Consider the following 23,517-nt stretch of genomic DNA (forward strand, 5'->3'; position numbering starts at 1 on the left):
GGTTGTATTTCCTGAGGCTATTTCCTATCTTTTCATTCATTTCAAGGATATTGTCCTTTCCTTCACAAGCACAGTTATCATAGCCATTTTGTTCACCTCTGTCTTTTCTCTTGAAAATGAATTGTATTTTCATATTTTTCTTCATATGTCAAATCATTTTGAATCGTATCCTGAATGTTATAAATGTCATATTGTTTTCAGTATGGATTTTGTCATATACCTCCAAAGAGAGTAGATATTTTTGTTTCAGCTGGCACGAATTTAGAATTTAACTATTCCTTAGGTGGCAGCTTAAATCTCTCCTTGCTTTTTTTGTTCTACTTGGGCTGTTTGGAATTTGCCTCAGCCATGAATGGCTAAGTGGTCAACTAGATGCTTAGACAGAGTTTACACATAGACTCTGGGGCTCCCCTTCTCTCTCTCCTCACTTTTCAGTGGTTTGGTTGGCCTGTACTCTGTTCTCCGCTTCCTCAGTCAAGAAAGAGGGGAGTCTTCTACCAGAGTTTCAGCCTCCCTGTTTGGGTTCCTCTGAGTGTAGCCTGCACTCAATGTATAAACCATAAAAAACAGGTTACTTCCTTTGGGCAGGTCCCAAACCTCTCACTTTGGTTCACTCTCCAACGCTTTCAGGTGTCTGTTTTTGTATTGTTTCCAGAGATCATAGTTGCCATCTGAGGGACGGTTAGATCATCTTGGAAACATATTTCCATGGGTGTTTTACATTTCTTTAAATTTGAAAAATTAAAAAATTAAAAAAAAAAAACAGATACAGAAAGTAACATTTTAGACCACGGTAGTCTCATGGGTGGTGGGCAATACTGTTGAAGGCAAATCTCTCAACATGTCATTTATTTTATTTTACTTATTTATTTTTGAGAGAGAGAGAGAGACAGAGCATGAGTGAGGGAGGGGCAGAGAGAGGGGGAGACACAGGGTACCCTCCCCCACCCCCGTTTTTAACATGTTGTTTATTTTTAAAAACTGGCCAACTCCTATGTCTCCTTCTACACTTATGCAAGGCATACTAAACATTTCCGGATCCCCTCCACTATGACTGTCTGGGCAGGATTAGGGTGAGAGGTGTTTTGGAGTGTTTTCATACCTGGACTTTCCTTTATCTCTGCAATTTCATACTATTGTAATTGCCTGCTAATATTCCTATTTATTCCACTACATTGTGGGATTCTTTTTTTTTTTTTAATGAAATATAGTTGACACACAATGTCCTACATTAGTTATAGGTGTCCGGCATAGTAATTCCACAACTCTGCGCATTATGCTATGCTCACCACAGGTAGCTACCATCGGTCACTATATAGCCCTATTACAATACCATTGACTGTATTCCCTATGCTGTACCTTTCATCCCTGTGACTTACTCATTCCATAACTGGAAGCTCTACCTCCCAATCCCCTTCACCCCTTTTTGCCCATCCCCCCATCCCCCACTCCCCTCTAGCAAACACAAGATTGTTGTCTGTATTCACCGGACTGTTTCTGCTTTGTTCAGTTTGTTTTTTAGATTCCACATATAAGTGAAATCATACGATATTTGTCTGATTTATTTCACTTAGCATAATACTCTCTAGGTCCGTACATGTTATCGCAAATGGCAAGCTCTTAATCGTTTTTATGGCCAAGTAATACTATATTGTGTATACATACCACATCTTTATCTATTCATGTACCAATGGACACTTGGGTTGCTTCCATATCTTGTCTATTATAAATACTGCTACAATAAGCAAAGGGGTACAGATATCCTCGAGATAGTGTTACTTTCTTTGGGTAAATACCCAGTTGCGGATTTACCGTCTCATGTAGTATTTCCATGTTTTTTTTTTATTTTTTTTCAACGTTTATTTATTTTTGAGACAGAGTGAGACAGAGCATGAACGAGGGAGGGTCAGAGAGAGGGAGACACAGAATCCGAAGCAGGCTCCAGGCTCTGAGCTGTCAGCACAGAGCCCGACGCGGGGCACGAACTCACGGACCACGAGATCATGACCTGAGCTGAAGTCGGCCGCTTAACCGACTGAGCCACCCAGGCGCCCCAGTATTTCCATGTTTAATGTTTAGTGTTTTTAATGTTTTCCACAGTGGCTTCATCAATTTACATACCAATGTGGAATTTTTTTCTTATTGAAGTGTAATTCACATAAAGTGTTATATTAGTTTCTCAGTGCTCATCAATATAAGTGTACTCCTAATCCCCTTTATTTCACCCATGCCCACCCCCTGCCCGAGTCCCCACCCCAGCCCCCCGTCAGGCAGCCACCAGCTTGTTCTGTTTTGAAGAGTCTAGGTTTTCTTTTTTCCTTCGTTCATTTGTTTTGTGTCTTCAATTCCGCATAAGTGAAATCATAGCATCCATTGTGGGATTCTCAAAGTAGGATATGATCTGAATCATTTCAATGCCCGGCAACTGCCAGACAGGGTACAAAGATGGGAGAGGCCTGAGGAGTCCCAGATGAGGGACTCCTACTGCGAACAAAACTGACAGCGAACCAGGGAGTACCGCCTGGGGTGGGAAAGCCCAGGCTGGGGCTTGGCACGGAGCCGGAGGCCTGGGGAGACTGCGTGGATTTGCAAGGCCCAGCCCGTGGCTCCGCCTCTTTGCGGCAGAGCTCAGGCCGGTGCAAACCGGTTCAGCGCCCCGACGGACACACCGCAGCACCCAATCCTCCGCTCGCCCCCTCCTCCCCAGTTCTCCTTGGGAGACCGGGAGTGGCAAATGGCCAGCTTGGCCAGAGGCAGCTCTGAACCAGGCGGCCTGGGCTGACAGCTAACGACAACCACCGCTGGCGCTGCGGGGAGACCTGCGAGCCGGGGTGTAGGCGGGGGGCCGGCCCCCGTCGGCTCCGTGCCCCGCCGTCCACTCTGGCGCGGACTACCCCGGAGCCTGCGGGCTCGGGAGGCGGAGGGGTGGCGGGGCGGGCCCGGGAGCGGCCGGAGCCTGCGCAGTGCGGCGCCCGCGCCCGGCGGGGGATGACGTAACCTCCGCCTGCGGCCTCCGCGCCCCGCCCCGCGCCGCGCTCCGCGAACCGGGCGAGCGCTGCGCGGGCGGCGCCTGGCTGGCCACCGCCTCCCCCTTGGCGTCCGCGCAGCCGGGTCTTTGTCCGCCGGCCCCGCGGCCGCCCGCGCTTTGTTCCCGGCGCCCGTCTCCCGCCGGCCGGGGCGCGCCGCCGAGCAGCCCCCCGCGTCGCGCTGGCGTCGTCCTCGTCCCCCTCGCCGCCCCCCGCGCGCGGCCGGGCCTTGCCCCCCATGGTCTCCCGGCCGGAGCCGGAGAGCGAGGCCATGGACGCGGAGCTGGTGGTGACGCCGCCGGGCTGTTCGCACCTGAGCAGCTTCAAGGTGGACAACTGGAAGCAGAACCTGCGGGCCATCTACCAGTGCTTCGTGTGGAGCGGCACCGCGGAGGCCCGCAAGCGCAAGGTGCGACCCCCTCTCCCCCGGGAAAACTGCGGGCTGCGCTGGGGGCCGGAGGAGACCCTTCGTGCTGCAGCGCTGCCCGGCGAGCTGGTTGTGATGGGGCTTTTGGGCCCTGTTGGGGGCGAAGAGAAGGAAGGGAGGGCTTGCTAGTTTCTTGCCGACCCCTTTGGGCGGTGTTCGCAGGCGGGGGGGGGGGCAGGGCGCTTCTCCTTTCCAATTCTCCCCCATCCTCCCTCCGCCCCCTCCCTCCCGCGCCCTCTTTTCCCCTCCCCCACCTTCCTCCGCCCCTCCGCTGCGCGGGTGGGGACGGAGCAGGGGCGGGGTTTGGGGCGTGTCCAGTTCCGGGGGTGGGTGAGTGCAGATCTGGGAACCGGGAGGTTTTCTCTTCCAGGGTTGCGGTGGAAGCTTGGTCCCTAGGAGGCAGGTGTCCCACGTTCCAGCGCTGGGCCTCACCCGGGAATCTTCCAGGGCGGGGGAGGGTTCGGGGGGTGATGGGGGCAGTGAAGAAAACGTAAGACAAAGAAAACTAAAAAGGGACAAAGACTCCGGGGACTGTTGGGTGGCCTGCTGTGGGCCAGCTGCTTGCCACCATTTTGGGCTCTAGAAGGAGTGTGCATCAAAGCTTACCTGGGTCAGGGAAACGGAACCACGTGTCGGGATCGGGAGTTGTTAGGGTGAAGCTACAATTGTCTTGGTGCCTGGGCAAAACACCTCACCGGCTCCCGGGTCCGCAGGAACGACTGTAGGGAAATGGCAACGCCCCGCCTCGTTTCAGATTTGGACGTGGGTGGAGGGGATGACCGTTGGGAATGGAACAAGTCAAGCCAGTGTTCAGACCTATATCCGGGAGAGCCATTTCGTTATCAGCACGGTTGTGGTTTGGAGAACCGCTTGTAGCTACGGAGGAATGGATTTACAAGAAAAGATCGGTCTGTTGGGAAGGTGGGAGAGTGGCGTGCCTTCTCGTTAAGAGGCTTTAGTCAGAAACTGATCGCCTCCAGTGACATGTTGAAGAAAATACATTTTTAGCGTTATATTTTTCAGATGTATGTCCTATTAGGCTTATTAATGATTTGGAAATCGGAAAATAACGGCATTCTTATCTGAATAAACCTTGGTACAGTGTGACGCGATTTTGCATATTAGGAAGGTTGGGAGGTGTATTAGGTTCCACCTTGAATAATAGCTTTTTGGTGGGGGGGGGAGGGGGAACTAACATCCCCTGAGATTGTAGGGAATGTTAAGCACCGGTTTTATTTCTTTTTAACAGTAACGGTGTTGGGAAGCATTACCTCTTGGAATGAACTAAAATCGGGAATGATTTCTCTTAGGATCAGAGTGAGATTCTTGCTAATGGAATTATATGCTTTTAAAAAAATAGCCTGGTTGAAACCATCAGTCTTCAGGTGGTTGTATTATTGTTACCGCTGCGTATTAGTTCATTGGTTGGGGCTTATGTGATCTCTAAGATTCTTCTCCATAATGGATTAAGTAAGGAATCCTCTGCTTTTTGCTTTTTTGTTCTCTCTCGCCCCACCCCTGTAATTCTTTAACAAAAAATTTTTGTTTAACAGTCCAGTTTAACACATCATTAGCTTTGTCTCATTTCCTAAAGGAAGGAATCACTCTGTGTGTGTGTGTGTGTGTGTGTGTGTGTGTGTGTGTGCGCGCGCGCGTGCTGTGTTTTGGATTAACCTTTAATGTCAGTTGCTTAGTTTCAAAGCTGTTATTCTTTGTTATTCACTAGTAAGAACTCGAGTTATAGACAGGTAAGAGGTGGTGATAAATACTCTCAAACTTCAGATCTGTCAGTGTTGGCAATACTTTTTGGTAGTATACCAGCGAGGAATCTTAATGTCCTTCATCTTTTATGCTCCAGACTTTTGGGGGGGGGGGTGTATTTTGTATCTTTTGGGTCCTATATAACTGCATTTCTAGCACTCTCTAGTGGCCCAGCCAAGGAAGAGTTGGTTTGACAAATCCTTTAACCCAGACCATTAGCAATGAACAATACACATTTGTCCGTTTGTGTGGGATTCTCAGCAGATCTGTAGGCTTAGTATATTTTTGGTTTTAACAATATGAAGTTTCCTACTAAAATATTTCAATTTAAGTTATAATATTTGTAAATAAAGTGACTTTTAAGGTTGAAGTCGCAGCTGCAGCGTAACCATAGAAACGCAGCCCTGGATGAAAAGAGAGTTAGAACTTTAAGTAGAAGCGTTAATGGTTTTTGTATCCAACTTTGATTCTTCTTTTAATAGGCACAGAGTGAGAAGAACATGATCAGATTTGATAACTTTCTATCCAATTTCGGCTTGGTTTGCAGTAAAACTTACCTACTGCCGAATGTAAAACTGTTCCCACCACTCAGGACTCAGTGCTACCACAGTGGACTCTGCATTTCTGGCATGTGTTAAATATAGCACATGTCTTACCGTTAGGGTTTTTGTGTGTGAAAAAGAAACTGGCAATAAAAACATCAAGAATTTACAGTGCTGCTGGTTATTATGACTTAACATAGTCTACATTTTATTTTGAATATATGGACCCTTGGGAGAACAGGTAATATTTTTTAAATAATGACCCCTCTCTTTTTTGAACGACTTCCGTGACTAAAATTTTCCAGCCGCTTGTCCTCAAAACACAGCCCTCTTTGTAGCTGTAGTTAATTCTTTTATCAAATATACTTTGCCACAAGGGAAGAAGAGTTGTCAAACATACTGTGAGTATTTTGGATTATTATGGATTCTGGTTTAATTTGGTCAGTAATCTGGACAGGAAACTGCTTTGGAAGGCTTCTGAGGCACAAAATTTGGGGCCTAGAGCAACCAGCCCTTTGGGGTAGAAATTCTTAGGGAAATATTTTGTTTGAGAAAGGGGTTGGAGAGAAGGAAACTTACCTAGCAAATGAAAACACCTGTCATTTGTTCTGTTTCTACATTTGTGGTCTTTCACACCACCACTTAGATGTGGAATAGGTACCCTCTGGAAGAAAGTCGAATGATTCCCTAATTGTTAGACCTCTCATTTTCTCTTCAGTCCAGAGTCAACTCTGAGCCCTGGGTTTCTATCTTGAGGAATTAAAATCAGAATTGTCAAAACCCGTTAAATAGTAGGTATCACATAGTAAGATAATAAATATCTGCTTTAAATTTTAGAGTATTTGTGGATGCCTAATGATAATTCCTACACATAGGGTAGTTAGAGCCTGAACATATATAAAAGAATGCGTAAATAATTCTAGATGCTTAATTGTTGGTAAGTTTTACTGAGGAAGGTTAAAATTCATGAATCTGTGTATTTAAAAAAAACAGAAGTGACCGTGTGAACATGTTCTTAATGTGTAAAAATAAAACACCTTCCGGGCTTATTGAATATGTAAGGTGAGTCTTTTCTGGCTCCAGACAATATGTTTGATGCTTGGTCTTTCAAATTTTTTGAAAATTATAAACACATGCGTACATATAAAGCAAAGCTACACGTTTTTATTTATGTAAATATACATGCTGTGTATCTTGGTTCCTTTTTTCACTTGTTGCCCATAAATCTGTTGAGCCGTGCAGTTAATACTCCATTGAGTGGAAATAGCGTTGTGTATTTTCCCCATTTTTTCAAGCTTTCAATTTGGAGAATTTACTAAGAATTTGTAAAACTTAAACCTGGTAATCAGTTTAAAGAAGGAATAATCTTAGGCAAGACATTTTTATGTTTTTGTTTGCTGAGATACTGAAATGTGATTTGTCTACTTGACATCAAACCTGAGATGCGTGTAAAAAAGTGCACTTTTGGGGTGCCTGGGTGGCTCAGGCAGTTATGCCGCTGACTTAGGCTCAGGTCATGATCTCAATGGTTTGTGAGTTCGAGCCCTGCGTTGCCCTCTGTGCTGACAGCTCGGAGCCTGGAGCCAGCTTTGGGTTCTGTGTCTCCCTCTTTCTCTGCTCCTCCCCTGCTCACGCTCTGTCTCTCAAAAATAAATAAAGATTAAATTTTTTTTTAAAAATTAAAAGTGCACTTTTGTTTATGGAAAAAAATGGGGAGGGAGGTAGCTAAAAGGAAACATAAAAAACAATGTGCAGGGGCGCCTGGGTGGCGCAGTCGGTTAAGCGTCCGACTTCAGCCAGGTCACGATCTCGCGGTCCGTGTGTTCGAGCCCTGCGTCAGGCTCTGGGCTGATGGCTCAGAGCCTGGAGCCTGTTTCCGATTCTGTGTCTCCCTCTCTCTCTGCCCCTTCCCTGTTCATGCTCTGTCTCTCTCTGTCCCAAAAATAAATAAAAAAGGTTGAAAAAAAAAAAAAAAAAACAATGTGCAGCAAAAGTTGAGGATAGTAGTTTTTAGAGTAAAAGTGGAGTGCCCTTTCATTTTGAATCTTTACAAAGCAACAATATAGATTGTTAGCCTGTGGACACTTGCTTACAGTGAGAGTAGCTCCTACAGTCAGTGTTGTAGAAGTGTGGCTCAGGAGGTTGGAAATGGTCTTACTTATCTTGAGTGGTACTTTTGCCCTGTGTTTTAGGAAAAGATGTGCTGTAGGACTCAACACTGGTCCTCTCTTTATCAGTGCTGATTTAGTCCTGGAGTCTGAGATCCGAATGAATCTCTAGTACTTGAACTTTTTAATAGAAATCATCATTGGGGAATAACTGTTCTGCTGTTACTGGCTTAGACAGACTACATGGGGTGACAGGACACACTGGGAGGTCATAAACCGGGTGCTGGCCCCACCAGTGAAACAGATTAGTCCTCACTGACTCAGCCAGGCACTTAAACGTGATGGTGGGAAAGCCACTAAGCCCTTTGTTTTTGAACTTTTTAAGTTCAGTTCATTTGTTAGATATGTCTTTTTTTTTTTAAGTAAACTTTTTTCTTTTCAAATTTTATTGCTTTGAGGAATTCACTTTTGCTTTATTTATCGATGCCGTGGATCTTTCAAATCCTTACAACAAAACACTATACAATTCATATGAAGCAGGGGACAAGTCATTGCAAGTAAAAGATCCAAAGCAGAAAAAAATTTTCCTTTTGAGATACTTGTAGATTGCCATGCCGTTGTGAAAAATAATACAGAGAGGTCCCTGTACCCTTTACCTAGTTGCCCCCAAAGGTAATATCTTGCAAACTATAATAAAATATTAACAATCAGGATACAAACATTGATATATATCCTCTGTGATATAATCCGCCTATTTTATTCAGATTCCCCCCCTCCCATGTCCCTGATTGTTAACATCTTAGTTGCCATGGTACAATTTGTCACGACTAATGACCAAGCTTGATACATTGTTACTAACTAGAAATCATACTTTATTCAGATCTCATTAATTTTTCCCTGACCTCCTTTTTCTTTCTCAGAATCCCACCCAGGATCCCACAGTACATTTAGTTGTCATGTCTCCTTAGGCTCCTCTGGCTTGTGACGTCTTCTCAGACGGTCCTTGTGTTTGATGACCTTTGCAGTTGTGGGGGCATATTGCTCAGGTTTCTTCTAGGATGCCCCTCGATTGGGGCTTGTCTGATGTTTTTCTCATGGTTCTTAGTTGTGGTTACAGGTTTGGGGAAGACCAAGTTCTGTCAAAGGTGATGCGGTCAACATGACTTAACACTGTTGGTGGTGAACTTGACCACAGGGCTGTCAGGCTGCTCTTCTGTGAAGTGGCTCCTTCCCTCCTTTCCCTACTGTCCTCTTTGGAACAGAGTCACTCTGCACATGTCCACTTGAGGAGTGGATGCCTCCTTGAGGCCAGAATATCTATAGAAATTATTTGGAAATTTTATATAGGAAATATTTGTACTTTCTCATTCCTTTAGTATTTATTTAACCATGTGTATCAGTATGGACTCAGGGATGTTTTATACTATGGGTTATAATCCAGTGCTCTCTTTTGTTGCTCAGGCTGTTCCAGCTTTAGCCAGTGAGAGTTCTTCCGGTTGTCTTCTGTGTCACTTTGACATACCCTCACCAATTTTTGGTCGGTTGGTGGCTGTTTTTGAGGACATCTGTCCTTTCTGGTACCGTCAGACTTTCTAGGCTTATATTGTATATTTTCCGCCCCGGTCTTAGAATCTGCCATTTCTCCAAGGAGTCCCAGTTCCTTTTATTGGAGAATAGAATTAGAATCTATGGTTTGGGCAGTGGCTGTGCTTGTTGGTACCAATGTTGTGGCTTCTCAGCCCTCGGGGGACAGAGCTAAGAAACAGCTCTGAATTGGCTGGCATATACTAATTCACGTACACACAAGTCCATGGCTATTCACCTCCACTCCTATTAAACTATACCTGAGTTTGTAGTGATGTCTCCCAACTCTAATCCAGTACCACATGGGTCATTCTACTCTTCTCCTTTCACTTATCTGTAACTTCTCTGTCCAACATAGAAAGTTATCAACCATCCGTGTACTTATCTGTTTAATTTCAGTGTACATGTATAGGGGGCAAGGGTAGGCCACCCCCAAATGTGACACTTTGGCATATTGTTTATTTTTAATTAAAAGTTCCTTAAAAACCACCTATGCAAGAACATTCTGATCCTCCTTTGTCTCCAGAAAGCAGGAAATAAATCTTCCATGTCAAAAGGTACCCTCTTTGTACCAGGAGCTAAAGAGACATCTTTATGGTCAGAGGTGGGGAATCTAGAACCAAAAAGGCTGAACAACCTTTGTTACTTTTTACCAATTTACTACCCCAGCCCAGATTCTGTGTGGAATTCCTTCTTAATTGAAGTTCCTGAACATAAGTTTTTGTCCTGTCAATTCCTCTCAGATTTATTGTTTCTTTGTCTAAAAAGTATAAAAACTACCAGTCTTTTTTCATTTCTTTGGGTCTTAATTTCAGTATTGGGTCTCCGTGTGCACATAAGTAATTTTTTTTTCTTCTGTTAATATGTCTCGTATCAATTTAAATCTTAGACCAGCTGGAAGAATCTTAAAGGGTAGAGAGAAAATTTTCCCCTTTAACAGTGGTTTCAGAATTGTTTATCTGCCCCCCCCCCCCACCTTTGAGAAGCATCGTTAGGGTTAGGTATGGCTCCTTTGGGCTTTAGTTTTACACTCTCCACTCATTTCCAAGTTATTTAGGCAACTTGTCCCATACCAGTTACATTGGAGTTATAGCATACATTTATTTGTAATATCAGATTCTTTTGTCATAGCCACACTCCATCCTGGCACCCTCTGACTGCCTAATTGTGCCTTAAAAGTTCACTGATTTCTCATTATGATGATAGTACTTTATATTTACATAGTATTTTATATTTTGTAAAGCATTTTTCATATATAAATTCATTTTGGTTTTGTTACTCATGATACACTTTTTTTTTTTTTTTTTTTTTAACTCATGATACATTTTTTTAGGTAGGCTTGGCAGGTAAGTCTCCTAATCTATCCAAGGGCACTGATAGTGAACATCAAGTCTGAACCTTCAAATTAGATTAGTTTGAGTGTGGAGTTCATATTCCCCCTTAATTTATTCTGGAATGTTTTCCAGTATTCCCAAGTATACTCTAATCTCAGCAAAACACAAACCTGATATCCAGCCCACGTTGTCACCTGTTTGCAACTGATTAGGACCCCCTTCTTCGAGTTCAGTAATTTGTTAAAATGGTTCACAAACTCAGGGAAACATTTACTCATGTTTACTAGATTACTTTAAAAGATAGTCCAAAGGGTGCAGATGAAGAGGTGCTTAGGATGAGGTCCGGGAGGGTCCTGGGCACACGAGGGTCCTGGATTCCGGGAGGGTCTCAGTGGAGGGTGCTTCACCCTCCCAGTGCGTGGGTGCATCAATCAACACACATGCCCTCTGAACCCTTTCTGTTAGCATTTTTATGAAGGCTTCATTCATAATGATCAGTTAAGGTATGATGGATTAAGCAGGCGTTGATCAAATCATTACACAGACATGATTGATCAAATCATTGGCCGTTGGTGGAGGTTGGGATAGGACTGAAAGTTCCAGCCCTCTGATCACACTGTTGGTTCCCTAACATCCAGACCCCACCCTGAGGCTCTCCCTGAGCTTTATCCCCTCATTAAGATAACTTACTGGTTGAAAGGGACTTGTTTCAATAACAAAAGACACCCTTTTCAATCTCATCACTTAAACATTCCAAGGGGTTTAGGAGCTCTGTGCTTGGAACTTTGAAGGAAGACCAGAATACAGTATGTATTTTCTTATATCACAGTGATGTCACTGCCACATTTGTACCTTGAAGGAGTTGGACTAAATCTATTTTAGTTGAGATTCAAAGGCCCAAGTCTTGCTTTCTGAGACTGGGAAATTTGAGGAGATTGTTTAATTTCAGTTACGTCTTTGCCTTTTAGTGCCTCAGTTCATGTAGAAAATGTTGCGTCTTCCTGTCCCTTTGCTTAGATCAGAGTCTATGATGGTAAAACAGTGTATTGAGCCCTTGAAAAAGTCATTGAAGAGAATGCGTAACAATTAAACATACCTTCTTTACAATTGTCAGATTTAGTAGTAGTTCCGGTCACGGGTAATATGTGAAATGTGCATTAGTTCTTAAGGTGCTGTCTCCTGTTTGTAGTTTTCTTTAAGCTGGACTCAGAATTCACTGCACACCTGAGTCATCCTATGGGTGAGTCTACCTGTATTTGACTTAAAGGGCCATGCGCCTTCTGCCCCCTCCGATCCTTCTTGGGGTAGTGAGGAGGGTGTGAGAAAAGAGATAATAGAGATTAAGGTATCCAAAGAAATGCTGTTAATATTGGGGCCAAATGAATGGACTTTCAGTGCATTTCTTGTACTGTGTAAACTCATAACTGTTTTTTTTTAAGGTTTTTTTTTTTTTAATGTTTATTTTTGAGTGAGAGTGAGAGACAGAGAGTGAGCCGGGGAGGGTCAGAGAGAGAGGGAGACTCAGAATCCAAAGCAGGCTCCAGGCTCTGAGCTGTCAGCATGAATGGTGAGATCAGACCTGAGCTGAAGTTTGATGCTCAACCGACCTAGCCATCCAGGCGCCCCTTTGAGTTTTTATTTAAATTCCAGTTAATTAACATACACTGTAATATTTGTTTCAGGTGTAAAATACAGTGATTCAACACCTGTACATCGCCCGGTGCTCATCCTAAGTGCCCTCCTTAACCCCTGGCACCTATTTTTTTAATTAAAAATTTTTAATGTTTATTTTTGAGAGAGGGAGAGACAAAGTGTGAGCAGGGAAGGGGCAGAGAAAGAGGGAGACATAGAAACCGAAGCAGGCTCCAGGCTCCCAGCTGTCAGCACAGAGCCTGACTTGGGCCCAACTCATGAACAGTGAGATCATGACCTGAGCCAGAAATTGGATGCTTAACCTACTGAGCCACCTTGCCCCACCCCACCCCCAGCACCCATTTAACACACCCCCAGCCACCTTCCCTCTGGGGACCATTAGTTATCTATAGTTTGGAGTCTTTCTTGGTTTGTTTTCTCTTTTTTTTTCCTTTGTTCGATTGTTTTGTTCCTTAAATTCCACACTTGAGTGAAATCCTATGGTATTTGTTTTTCTCCAGCTTATTTTGCCTAGCACAGTCCTCTCTAGCCCCATCCCTATAGCTGCAAACAGAACTGTTAAATCATTGATCCTATCTGCTTCTCCTATCCATAAAAATCCCCGTTGCGTTTCAGGATTACTTGTGGGCTCCTGAATCTACTTGAAGTAACTCCTAGGAGAAAGGGATTTAATACAAAAATCTTTCTGAGGACTCCAAGAGCAGTAGATTCCAGGTTGAGTTTCCTGGATCCCCCACCAGCCTCCGGAATCCCTCTGCCTCTGCAGATCCAGGACTGTGTGCAGTGCCTCCCTGGCAGGAAGCTGTAAGATCAGCTGATCGGGGAAACCTGCCGTCCGCGGCAGCCAACTGTTCCAGAAAGCAGATGTCCCTGTGCCTCTCCCTGGCCCACTCAGATGGCCGGTGTGTGGTGCAGGGGTGTCTAGCCTTTGCGGGAGTGAGAATAATAATAGCTAACGTCAACCCCGTATTATTTCCTGCAGCTGCTTTAGCAAGTGACCACAGACTGGTTTAGAACAAAACAAGTTCTGGAGGCCAGGATCCCAGAATCTGGTATTGGCAGGACCACGCCCCTCCAGGGGGCTCTGGGGACAGGGGAACCACTCCTGGCCTGCGGCCGACCCGGCCCCATCCCCTCCAGTTTCTGACCTCCTCTTTCAGCTTGCTTCTTTCCTGTGTATGGGGTCTTTCTCCTTCAAGGACACTCAGGATGGCATTTAGGGCCATCCCAGATAATCAGGTATAATCTCATCTCAAGACCCTTAATTACATATGCAAAATACTTTTTTGAAATAAGGTAACATTCACAGGTTCTGGAGATTAAGACAGGGACACACCTTTTAGGGAGCCACTGTCAGCCTTACAAATCCCATGGGCAGTGTTCTCAGTCCATGAAAAGCATCGGATCTTTTAACCCTCGTAATAGCTGTATGAGGTAGATACGTGTCCACATTTTTACTTTATTTATTTATTTTGATAGAGAAAGAGAGCATCCCAGCCAGGCTCTGCACTGCCAGAGCAGAGCCAGACGTGGGGCTTGAACTCATAAACTGTGAGATCATGACCTGAGCCAAAGTTGGATGCTCACCTGACTGAGCCACCCAGGTGCCCCGAGAACTGGTCTCTTAATTGTTGAATCCATCAACTCAGTAAAAGGCCTTCACTGGTAGGTGCCCTGCAGTTGAGTGTCCTGGGTTTTACACACATGAACAATGGTCACCCAGAAGAAGCAATTAGGTCCATGTAGAAACGCTTTTCCTCCTTCCCATTTTGAGTTAATTCTCTTGACTCCATATGAATTGAGTTCACACCCCTTGTAAGAAACACTTGTTCTATAGAATTCCATAGAATTGAGCTTTCTGCTCTTGTATACAGACCTTTCTGACTTCCCCAGTGTTCACTCACCTGATGTGGTTCTCCTTGTAAATTTCATAATATTTGGTTTGTGTTTCTCAGCTTAACCATATACATTATCTCTGTTTATTATTTTGTATTATGGGTTTTTATTCCTATTAATTTTAATTTTTTTATTATATTAATGTTTTTTATTTATTCTTGAGAGAGAGAGACACACACAGAATCCGAAGCAGACTCCAGGCTCTGAACCATCAGCACAGAGCCCGGTGCGGGGCTCGAACTCATAAGCCATAAGATGATGACCTGAGCCGAAGTTGGACGCTCAACCAACTGAGCCACCCAGGGCCCCTTTTTATTTCTCCTCTAGAAGAAGCATACTCCTTGGTGAATTTCTGTGAAGTGAACATGTTCATGTCCTGGCCACACAGAGGAGAGTTGACACCCAACGCTCCAGGTGTCCCCTTTGATCCCCTTCCTGGTCCCAACCCTCCTCCCTCAGGAGAATCTGCTATCCACCCACGCGTGACCGTGAAATTACCTCTGCTGGCTTTAGGACTTTGTATGACGGTAGCCGGCAGTATGTAATTTTCTGTGGCCAGCCGCCTCCGTGCTCTGTTGTGAGGTCATCCCTTGCTGGATGTACTGTGAATTCCTTTTCGTTGCTCTGGTACCCACTCAGTGGCCCTACTACAGCTTATTCTTCTTGCTACAGATGAATATTTTATTATTTTCACATTTGGGGTATTACCATTATGATACTCTTTTATGTGGCTTTTGGTGTCCTTGATACAGTATTTCTGTCATGTGTAAGTTCCCATTTCTCTTATACCTAAACTTAGGACTGGAATTAATTGAGTCTTAAGGTATGTATTATTTAATGGTTGTTTTCCCTTGATTTATTTTATATAATATGAAACCTACAGAAATGGCAAGAATACTAAAATGAGTATCATACACATCTATCTAGATTCAGCAGTTGTTTGTTTTGGGGAATGTTAGGGTTTGAATGAGGTGGTGTTTGTTGGCCAGAGTTCTCTTTTGCCTTTTCAATTAACAGAAGTGATCTCTGGGGTGATACTTTGAAATTAAATATCTAGTGCCCCAGTACACTTATATACAGACATATGTTCACACATCCACATGTGTACTCGGGCATGCACACACGGATATGTAAGTCATTTAGTGTATTTTTTAAAACATAATTTGTCAGGGTGCCTGGGTGGCTCAGTCGGTTGAGCGTCCAACTTCGGCTCAGGTCATGATCTCACAGTTGACGAGTTCGAGCCCGGCATCGGGCTCTGTGCTGACAGCTCAGAGCCTGGAGCCTGCTTCTGATTCAGTGTCTCCCTCTCTCTCTGCCTCTCCCCTGCTCATGCTCTGTGTCTCTCTGTCTCAAAAATAAAGATAAACATTAAAAAAAATTTTTTTTAATAAAAAAATAAAAAATACAATTTGTCAAGTTGGCTAACATACAGTGTATACAGTGTATCTTTTTAAAATTGAGTTGAAATTCACATAACTTAAAAAATAACCACTTTAGAATGAACTATTCATGGGGCGCCTGGGTGACTCATTCAGTTGAGTGTCTGATTCCTGATTTCAGCTCAGGTCACGGGATTGACCCCTGCATTGGGCTCCACGCTGAGCATGGCACCTGCTTGGGATTCTCTCTCCCCTGCTTGTGCGCGCGCGTGCGCTCTCTCTCTCTCTCTTTAAAATAAAAAATAAGTAAATAAGTAAAATAAAATTGAAAATTTGAAAATAAAAAATAAAATGAACAATTCAATGTATTCATAATGTTGTACAGTCATCATCCTATCTCTACCAACTTTCAAATCACTTTCATCTGCTCCCCATTCTCTCTCTCTCTCCCCAGCCCCTGGCCGCCTCTAATGTCTGTTCTGTCTTTTTGGATTTACCTCTTTTGAGCATTCTATATTAATGGAATCACACAATATGTGTCCTTTTGTGTCTGGCTTCTCTCACTTCGCATTATGTTTTCAAGGTTCATCCATGTTGTAGCAGGTATCAGAACTTCATTCTTTTTTATGGCCAAATAATACTCCGTTGTGTATATGTAATATTTTGTGTATGCATTCATCCTTTAATGAACATTTGGGCTCTTTCTTCTTCTTTCTAACTATTGTGAGTGACCCAGTATTTTTCTACCCTGTGGTTTTAGCATCCATGGCTGATTCTTGCCTGAACCCATTATTACCGTGATGATTATAAAGTGAAGATTCTGCATTTGTATCTTTGTCCTTCCTACTACATTGATTAGTTGGGAGTTCTCCTGTGAACAAGTCTGTTAAGACTGTGTGTGTGTGTGTGTGTGTGTGTGTGTGTATGTAGTAATATCAGAATGGACTTGGGGATTCTTTCTTATTCAGTGTATAATCCATTTTTTTTCTTCAAGTATTTATTTTGAGAGAGAGGGAGGGAGAGAATCTCAAGCAGGCTCCACCCTGTTCACACAGACCCCTGTGTAGGGCTCGATCTCACAAACTGAGATCATGAACTGAGCCTAGATCAAGAGTCCGTTGTTTGACTGAGCTACCCAGGTGCACTGTAATCCATTCGTATTCATTTTTATGTTCAAATTGTACCAGAATTGCCTAGTGGGAATTCCTCAAGCTGGCTCCCATTCTTTCTCACTTGACCCCCTTGGTGTTAGAGTCAGTGGCTTATAAAAGGTGTCCATTTATGTTCAAATGCCAGTTCAAGAATTGTTCATGGCCAGGGTGTGTGGCAAAGTCATTCGTGTTTATGGATAATAGATTTGTGACATACATCAGTGGTGAACATGTCAGGGGTGCACCATGTAATAAAATCTGATTTGCTGCCTTAAAAGGAGTATTGAGTGGCGGGGGGGGGAGAGGGGGCAGGGAACCTGAGTGGCTTAGTTGGTGCTGACAGCGCAGAGCCCGCTTGGGATTCTCTCTCTCTCTGTCTCTCCCTCTCTCTCTCCCGCTCCCTCCCTCCCTCCCTCTGCCCCTCCCCCATTCATGCACACACTTTCTCTCTCAAAATAAATAAAACTTAAAAAAAAAAAGTATTGAGCATGAACTTTATTTAAATGCAGAGATTTAGCTGAATATTGAATATGTGTGTGTATTTATTTATATTTTAGGCTTTCTTTCCCTGACCTGATAATATCAGGACATGATAAATTTCTGTGTGCTTAAATGTTTATTTACTTGTGGGTTTTGTTTTGTTTTGTTTTGTTTTTGAGAGAGAGAGACCACAAGCAGGGAAGGGCACAGAGAGAGATAGAGAGAGAGATTGAGAATCTGAAGCAGGCTCCAGGTTCTGAGCTGTCAGCACTAAACCCAAACGGGACTTGAACCCACACGCCACGAGATAGTGACCTGAGCTGAAGTCAGAAGCTTAACCGACTGAGCCACCCAGGCGCCCCTTCTGTGTTTTTAGCTGGAGCTGATCTGCTTCTTTGTAATTGCTAGTTTCTTTTTGTGCAGCTAAGATCTTTTTCTTTAGGCAGATTTTTCTTTCATGAAATTCTGCAAAAGAACAGGTGGCATATTTTTACATTTAAAATTCAGAGTTTAATTTTTATCTGTTTTAAAAACTGTTTGTGTGTAGGGGCGCCTGGGTGGCTCAGTCGGTTGAGTGTCTGACTTTGGCTCAGCTCATGATCTCGCGGTATGTGAGTTCGAGCCCTGCCAGCTCGAATCTCATCAGCTCATGATCTCGCGGTATGTGAGTTCGAGCCCTGCCATCGGGCTGTGTGCTGACAGCTGGGAGCCTGGAGCCTGCTTAGGATTCTGTGTCTCCTCCTCTGTCTGCCCCTCCCATCCTCATGCTCTGTCTCAATAATAAACGTTAAAAAACCCAAAACAACCTTTTTGTGTGTTTTAAGGGAAAATTATTAAGTGTGATAGTTATGTACTTATTCAGATAAGCTTATGTTTTCAGGGCAATGCTACTGTAGAATTTTCTTGTTCTATAGAATTGGATTTACTGTTTCAAGTTCTTAGAGGAATTTTTTAAAATCATGATAATGCCTTTAAAATATCCTGAGTGGTAAAAATAAAGGATACCTCTTAATCTTTCCTATTCTTTCTATCTGTAATTGTAGTGAATGGCAAACAGATTCTAGCTTGTGGTGGTAACTAAGAATCTCCAGGAATCTGTTGTTTTATAGTATTTACAACTAACGGGGAATTTTCCTTGATACCTATATGATTTGTTTACATCAAATATAATTGTATATGTAATTTAAAAACGTTCTCTGTATTCCTGAAAGCAGTCACAGTGAATTAATCTCTTCGATTTGTCACTGGAAGAATAGATGATACAACTACTAACTGTATTACTACAGCACTTCAGAAAAGTCTTCCACACAAACCGCAGCCTCCTGTGGCCTTGCTTTAGACTGGTGGCTCTCAGCCGGCAGGAGGGTGCCACCTGTGATCTTGTGGGCAGAGGTCAGAGATGCTGCTGGCCATCCCGTGGTGCCCAGGAAACAGCCCACACCCTCCCGCACACACGCAAAGAGTTACCAGGCCCCACGTGTCCGTGGTGGTGTTACTGGGAAGTCCTGCATTGGGGGCGAACCTTACGGGGTTCTCAGAGGTAGCTTCTTTGTATCAACAAACATAAGTACTGACCGTTGAGAGTAATTGTTTCCCCAAGAAGAAATACGGTTTTAATGATCAGGTTTATTTATTTATTTATTTTTTAATGTTTGTTTTTGAGAGATACTGAGTGTGAATGCGGAAGGGGAGAGAGAGAGGGAGACACAGAGTCAGAAGGCTGCAGACTCAGCTGTTACGGGGCTCGAACTTGCGAACTTCGAGATCTTGACCTGAGCCAAAGTCAGACGCTTAGCCAGTTGAGCCATCCAGGCGCCCCTTAACGATCAGGTTTAAATTTGGGCCCAGAGATAAAACCACCAGCAGCTGAAAGGTGATGGATCAGCCTTGGCACCCTGAGAGTGGTGTGGGTCTGTGGTCCTCGGGATGCCCCTCGGGCCTTGCTCCATCCTGTGTTCCTGGGCAGGATCTGGACCTCTTCCCAGCTCCCGGCTGGGTGGGCATTCGGAGAACCTGACGTGCAGAAACGTCTGCGATTCGGCCACAGCGTGGTTCTGGCTCACCTAATTTGTCTTCCGACCTCAGGCTTCAGGCGCTAGGCTCTGTTGTCTTCAAGGAGTTCATCCGTGCACCCTCCCTGCCCATAAGGCAGCTTCCATCTAAGTAAAAACTGTGGTTCATGTTTTATAGTAAATGTGGTTTGAGCCTAGTCCCAGACCCTCTCCTCCCTCCACACCCTCTGTTCTAGGTGAAGGCACAGCCTGTCACCCCTGGGCTTGGCACTTGCCTTCTTCTTGTGTGTGCAGAGTGAAGCTTAGGAGTAGGCTGCCTCCAGGGTGAGGGGGCTGCTGGGGTAGGCGCGTCCCATTCCACGTTCTCCCTGTGTCCCCCACCCCCATGGTCACAAGCATATACAATAGCTTTCTTCGGGTGTCGGAAGAGCCTAAAGCCTTTCCCCCGCCCGGGGTGGGTTGGGGGGTGGGAGGGTTGTGAGGACTGAATGAGGTTAAGTCCTCTGAAACCCCCGGCACCAGGGTCTAGAGTGCACGTGGCGGGTAGTACGGATTGCTTGTGCGGGCAGCCCTTTCTGTTGTAACCTTCCCTTCCCCGGACCCTGTTCATTTTCCGCTTTCCTCCGTCTCCCTGCTTCCCGCCCACCTGTCAGAACAGAAGAGAATTGTATTCCGTGCTGCCGTGTCGGAGGTTGGAAATTGAATTTGATAATCTGCAGGGAGTTTATAGTGACTACGGTGTGGTTGTCATATTGTGCGAGAAAGCAGTGGCGTTCTTGGATGGTTGGGTGCATGAGAATCCTAACGACTCGCAGTTGCTGAGATTAGAGTTTTAGGTTTCTGTGGTCTAGTTCTTGGCAACAAACTGTTTCTTTTTCTTCTTCTTCTGTATCGCTTTGACTCAACGTCCCTGTGTGTTGGTTGGTTGATTGCTTCTAACTTTGCTGTGGTCTTGTGACCTGGAATATCAAACGCGCAGTGACATCCATGTAAGGGTGACTAGGCTTGGAGCCGCCGGGCTGGGGTGGGGACAGGAGCTGAGAGGGTTGGGGTGCCCTGTCGGGACTCAGGAGGAGAACACGAAGACTTTGATGGCTCCTCAAGCTTTACGTGGTAAATGAGCTTTTTTTTTTTTTTAAACATTTATTTATTTTTGAGAGATAGAGACAGAGCACAAGCAGGGAAAAGGCAGAGAGGAGGGAGACACAGAATCCAAAGCAGGCTCCAGGCTCCGAGCTGTCAGCCCAGAGCCCAGCGCGGGGCTCGAACCCACAAACCGCGAGATCATGACCTGAGCCGAAGTTCTATGTTGTAACCAACTGAGCCACCCGGGCGCCCCATAACATTTATTTATTTTTGAGAGACAGGGCACGAGTGGCAGAGGGAACAGAGAGAGAGGGAGACAGAATCGGAAACAGGCTCCAGGCTCTGAGCTGTCAGCACAGAGCCCGACGTGGGGCTCGAACCTGCCCCTCTCGAGATCATGACCCAAAGTGAAGTCAGATGCTGAACCGAATGAGCCACCCAGGCGCCCCTGGGCTGAGGTTTTTTACATGGACCTAGTTTTGAGCTAAATGAGCTAATGTACATTCTGGGGCAGTTGAAAGGGTTAACGGAGGGTCTCTCAGGTCGTACAGGGTATGCTGTGATCTCCTTTCCCCACACGGGTCACTTTGCTCGACCGCTTTCTTGGTAAGAAGGCCCGTCGTGCCATGCACTGGCTCCTGATTCTCTTCTCTCGATTTCAGGCAAAGTCGTGTGTGTGTCACGTCTGTGGTGTCCACCTGAACAGGCTCCACTCCTGCCTGCACTGCGTCTTCTTTGGCTGTTTCACAAAGAAACATATTCACGAGCATGCGAAGTCCAAGCGGCACAACCTGGGTAAGGCGCCTTCTGATGAGTGTCCCTGGTGTGGGGACGGCCACTACCCGGCCTGCTGTTCCCTGAGTCGTGGCTCCCAGCTCATCCGGGGCCCTGTCTGAAGTCCTCGTGCAACTCCAGGGGCGAGTTGATGAACAGATGAACTCAACAGGCTTATGCACCCAGCTGGCCTTGGGGCTCTCGAGTGGATGTTAATATCTGTGCCATCAGCACAGAGCCCGAAGTGGGGCGCGAACCCGCCAGCCGTGAGATGGTGACCTGAGCTGAGATCAGGAGTCAGACTCCTAACCGATTGAGCCAAACAGGAGCCCTGCAATGTTAGTTATTAACGCCAGCGTGGAGTTGAGTGATTTTTATTGCTTCCTATGGTGGATTTTCATGGTTCTCGATAATACAGAGTCACGAAAAGGCTGACGGCACCGTGGCATCAGGATCAATTGTTTCGTGTAGTTGCAGGTTCAAGCTGTCGCACATTCTGGAAATTACACGAAGCGGAGTTTTGCTCTTGGCTTTCTTTTCTGACCGTGTTCGTTAAGTGTCTCTCTCCTTTAGTATGTGTGATGTTTTCTCTTGAGTGATGGGGAGGCTCTTCGGCTGGCCTTAAGAAAGTCACTTTCACGAGGTCCAGGCCAAAGAGCTATTACTTCACGGCGGCTCGGCATTGCCAGTTAAAGGTGTTTTTAGGCCTTTTTAGGTAGTAGAAATGGAATGTAAGGACTCAGTCCTCTTTGCTGGACTTACTTGTAACTAACAACTTAGAGTGAGCCTGAGTGAAAAGGGTGCTTGGAGCTAGGGGTTCAGGTTGTGACATTGAGCTCGTTGGCCTTTTTGGAAGGAGAACTAATGGACCTAATAGTGCTGTCATGAGCTCTGTCCACAGAGGAACAAGGTAGTTCGTGATCTCTTCTTACATTGAGTAACCAGAGGCAAAAGACACGGGTCAGGACCATGTGGATGTGATCAAACTCTGTAGTACTCACTTACTGTAGATCTTTGCTTTTACCGGTACAAATGAGGAGTATGCTGTTCTCCGACCAGCCCCATTTAGGCGGCTCTGCTGTTATGCCCGGGCTGTGATTCCATGTGGTTAGAGGGTTATGGAGAATTGGAAGTATATTTGCACTTGAAAAAGCTATCTGAAGAATTACATTGTTACGCAGAATCGTCTACAAAAATCACTTCAGAAATGCGTCCATTTTTAACCTGATTGATACACTCGTTCTCTACTTCTGCTGGAATGAGTAAGTTTTAGAAGGCTTGCTTTCAGAAACAAAACCTTGAAATCGGAGAAAGATGCGTTTGAGTCCGTGAACGTACTGGAGATTGCACGTGTATGTGTTTAACCAAAAGCTAGAATTAGTTTCTGTGTCCAGGTGGACAGGAGGGCGGCGGGCACAGGAGAGCGAGGCCGAAGCGGCAAAGTGCTGGAGGAGAAGAACGGGGATGGGCAGCCCCGGTCCTGCCTGGCGGTTTGGTCTCTGTTTCCCCCACTTAGGAGGTCGCACTGCTGCTCCCGCCCGTTATCTCCAGAGCAACTTCTAGGCTGGCGATATTCTGGTGTCCTTTCATACAGAGTATTTCGCAGGATGTTCAAGGGCAAAGTGATTGAGCAGTGGTATGGGGAGTGAGGGGCCTCGACTTTCTGGTGGTCCGCTTCTTCTGCCTCCCAGGGGATATGTGGTAGTACGATGTTGAGACCTGAAGTTCTCATCAGGCATCCAGGTTTTAGTTGGAGTAGCACGGAGGCCTAAACTGAGTCTTGTCTGAATATTGTGGACGATGCACTTAAAAACAGAGTATTGGTAGAGTAAGGCCATTGTCGAAGGTCTTGTGGAGGGACGGGCGAGTGTGGCATGGGACGAGGAGGGTCTGACAGCAGCCTGAGGTCCTGCCCTATCAGGTTGCCTTAATGCAGTGTGATAAATACGCACTTCAGGGAAGAGAACTTCCCCTCTTTCGGGGTCGTCACTCAGCTTTGCTGGTATGCTTCCACTGTACGGGTTGGTGTCCCAAACTGGGTGTTGGAATATTCCAGCCAGCTGTGGGGCGGGTACAGCAGGGTAAGGTGACAGACTTGGAGCTGCTCTGTGTTCGTACCTTCTAGTTTCATGCAGGTCTGGTTTTGTGCTGAGTCCAAGGGTACTTAGATTTTGTCTGTATGAGCCACAGAGGTGTAAAAGTAATGCCTTTAGCTTTGTTCTGTGTGTGCGTGTGTCTTTCAAGAGTTAGAGCATGTGTTGGTGGGTGTGGGATATCAGTTCGCTTATGAATCGCCAGTGT

General features: G+C 45.3%; 1 protein-coding gene across 2 annotated transcripts in view; it reads left to right on the forward strand.

Moving 5' to 3' along the window:
- The first annotated feature begins 3,228 nt into the window (after positions 1-3,228).
- The window catches only part of USP22 (ubiquitin specific peptidase 22), a 44,539-nt gene continuing 24,250 nt past the window's right edge, over positions 3,229-23,517 (forward strand). The window contains exons 1-2 of one of the 2 annotated variants that reach the window (XM_047089642.1): positions 3,229-3,435; positions 21,105-21,237. In XM_047089642.1, the coding sequence (XP_046945598.1) occupies positions 3,265-3,435; positions 21,105-21,237 (304 nt within the window). In that variant the 5' untranslated portion in view covers positions 3,229-3,264. The remainder of the gene's footprint in view (positions 3,436-21,104; positions 21,238-23,517) is intronic. The other variant, XM_047089643.1, reaches the window with a different exon arrangement.

This window comes from Lynx rufus, unplaced genomic scaffold (genome assembly GCF_022079265.1).
Source record: "Lynx rufus isolate CCGP_SWC_20201006 ecotype Redwood Valley unplaced genomic scaffold, mLynRuf1.p SCAF_28, whole genome shotgun sequence".
NCBI classification, from domain to species: domain Eukaryota; kingdom Metazoa; phylum Chordata; class Mammalia; order Carnivora; family Felidae; genus Lynx; species Lynx rufus.